The following is a 2,932-nucleotide window of genomic DNA, read 5'->3' on the forward strand; positions in this document are numbered from 1 at the left end:
GAGCAGCACGTACTGCTTTAAACTTTTAAATAATGATCTGCAGGACAAAAGACTTACATGCATGCCAGCTCAAGATGTTTGACTTATTTACATTTTCCTGATTTAAATCAGCGTTATTGAAAAGCTTTATCACTGAGTCAGTGTTTAAACCTTTGAGATGCTAAATTCTGCAGCTGCATTTTGAACGGCATCATTAAATTAAACACTTTATGGAAGCACAAAGTTTAACTTTTCAGAGCAACAAACAGCAGTTTTCTCTCCTTTACTGTCATCTGTAGCAGCACATCGTAGCTCTCGGTGTTATTTTAACTCCAAGAGTCAATAAACTAAATGTTTCTGAGCCTTTAGCAAAAAAGAGGGAGTTAAAGAGTTCAGTAGATCTACTTTATGTGGGTAATGACCAAGAAAATGGAGGACAAATGTGAAAATGTGAACAAAAACATGCAAATGAAGGCAAATGTTTATGCTCAACAGGCTACTGGTGAGAATAAACTGGGATTTATGTGTAAAGTTCTGTTTACTGGGGGCTGATAAAAGATTATTAGCATAAAGGGAAATACTGCACATGAAGCTATCTGACATTAAGTCAATACGGCTGGTGTTTGCAGAACAAATCTCAGTGTTTAAATCGTCTCCTGAGGTTTTCTCTAAAGGAAATGTTTTAAACTAGAATACAAGTACATGAATGTTAATAGAGGTTTAACTGTTACTGAGGAATCCTATTTTTAATAACCTTAACGATCATTAATAGACGTTTTAATCCAGATGTTTTGCAGCTTCCACACACAGTGAGAAGCTTCCAGGAGGATCTGCTTCATCACTGAATTAACTGATGTGCAGATTAGTGGTGAAGCGTTCTCGATTAGCCACCAAGAAATCTGAGTAAACATCCAAAACACCTAAAACACATCTTCTGTCGCAGCTTTTTGCACCAGTGTCTTCATAAAAGCCAAAACAAACTAAAATATCATTTAATTAAACCTATTATTAAACTGAATCGTCTGCATGTGAGCTGTTGGACAGTTTCTATCTTTTGTCATCGCTCGGGGAGAAGACGAGTTGACCGCATTCCTGCTTTAGATCAGCGCCTCGGACACAATATGAGCGAAACGTGAGATGTGAAAACTTAGAGCTGCTCCTCCCACACGGGGGGAATATGACTTATTGTCTCCCTTTTCTACAAAAAACACACATTTTTGCATCAACTGTGCATTTAAAATCAATTTGGAGATTCACCAGCACTCAATTCAAACTAAATGTAATTGTTTTTGGGGTGCAGAAGTTTAATTTTGGTTTATTTTTTAACTGCAAAATGCAAAAGTGAGGCTCTAATTGGGAATATGGAGTCTGATAGTCGTCATTTAAAACAACTTCTGAATCATATTTATTTGTAGTTTCAGCAGCAATAAAATCAAAACAACTTCTCGCTGTTTTTTTGATGTGCAGAAGTTAAATTTAAGATTTAAATCTAGATTTTCTTTGCTCAGGATGCTGTAATGTTGGCATGAAATGAGTTTGTAAAAGTATTTGAAGGCTTCATTTGCAAAAATAGATTCCTCCATTTTTGTAGTTTTTCAGAAAACATCAAACTGAAGCCGAGTGGATGAGACTCAGTGGAAATGACAACAATAGAGTTAAGTTTGATTGATGTTGTCTCAGGTAGACGATGGAGACGTGTTTTCTGAAGGTCTGTGAAGATGCAGTTGATCTGTTTTTGCAAATGATTTCTTCATTTCTTGTATTAAAGACGTTTTAAAATCAAACCAGTCAAATGAAAGTAAAGAAAAAACCCCAAAGTGATGAACTATGAAGTCTAGATTTGCACCAAAGCATCCAAAGTTGGACAGAACCTCCTCCAGGTCCTCGGTCCACTCACCAGCTCAGGCAGGTAGAAGACGTCCGGCGCCGTGGTGCAGATCCCCAGTCCGCTGGGCAGGCTCCCCATTGGCTGAGCACTGGTTGCAGCCATCTCTGCCTCTAGTCGAGTCAACAGCCACGAGCTGCCCTCTGCTCGGACTAACGGAGCGCCAGCAGGTGCTGCTGAGCCTTATAGCGAGCAGACAAACCCGTTGTGCTGCTGTGAGGAGGAGGAGGAGGAGGAAGGTCCTTCCCACAGCAGCAGCAGCAGCTCCTCGCCCTGGAACCGGCCGGACACACCCTTCGCCTTCACGCTGCTGCTTCATGCTGACCTGTGGCAGCGTTTGGAAACAGCCACAGGAGGAATCCGGTGGCCTCGGGCCGCCCCGGGTCAGCGGCTGAAACGTCTTTATTGTTGCTGCTGGCTAAAGAATCAGTTCAGTGAGTTTTCAGGTGAAACCGACTTCATGGCCTTTAGGTCTGAGTGAGCTGAAGCCTGCAGCCGCTGTTTGGACTGAACACAGGAGCTTCTGTTCAACATATAGACGCTCAGGACCGGCTTTCTAGAAGAAGATGTTCCACTTTTAACCCCACAGGCACAAAGATTGATTTTAATCTGCACTGTAGAAAGTTTAAGTTTATAAATGTATGTATATATATATATATTTTTTAAATTTAGAATAATTTTACAAATGTTCCCTGTTTTGTTACATTATAGATTAGAGCTGGTAAAATTATAAGAAAACAGTATTAATTTACATGTTGACTGTAAATTGAAAAAAAAAAACTAAATTACTAACAACGGTTGACAAAATAATGTTTGACTTTTACAACTATACCTTTTTTTTATTACTGTTTTTAAATCAGAAAAAAAATAGAGAGAAAATAAATATATTAAGTATTTTATACATATTATATTTTTTGCTGTTTTGGTAAACTTGGTAAATATTATTTCATACAATCCCAGACAAAAAAATATGAATTTACATGTTGATTGTTTTAAATAAGAAATATATATATTTAAATCAGCAAAAATAAAAATAGAGGGAAAATAAATATATTAAGTATTTTTTTG

General features: G+C 37.9%; 1 protein-coding gene across 1 annotated transcript in view; it reads right to left on the bottom strand.

Annotated features, from left to right (window-relative positions):
• Positions 1-2,014, bottom strand: part of LOC103364762 (myelin and lymphocyte protein-like) — an 11,068-nt gene extending 9,054 nt beyond the window's left edge. Inside the window, exon 1 of the mRNA XM_008292007.1 lies at positions 1,877-2,014. Within this exon, the coding sequence (XP_008290229.1) occupies positions 1,877-1,969 (93 nt within the window). The 5' untranslated portion in view covers positions 1,970-2,014. The remainder of the gene's footprint in view (positions 1-1,876) is intronic.
• Positions 2,015-2,932: the final 918 nt, after the last annotated feature.

This window comes from Stegastes partitus, unplaced genomic scaffold (genome assembly GCF_000690725.1).
Source record: "Stegastes partitus isolate 25-593 unplaced genomic scaffold, Stegastes_partitus-1.0.2 Scaffold778, whole genome shotgun sequence".
In the NCBI taxonomy this organism is placed as follows: Eukaryota; Metazoa; Chordata; class Actinopteri; family Pomacentridae; genus Stegastes; species Stegastes partitus.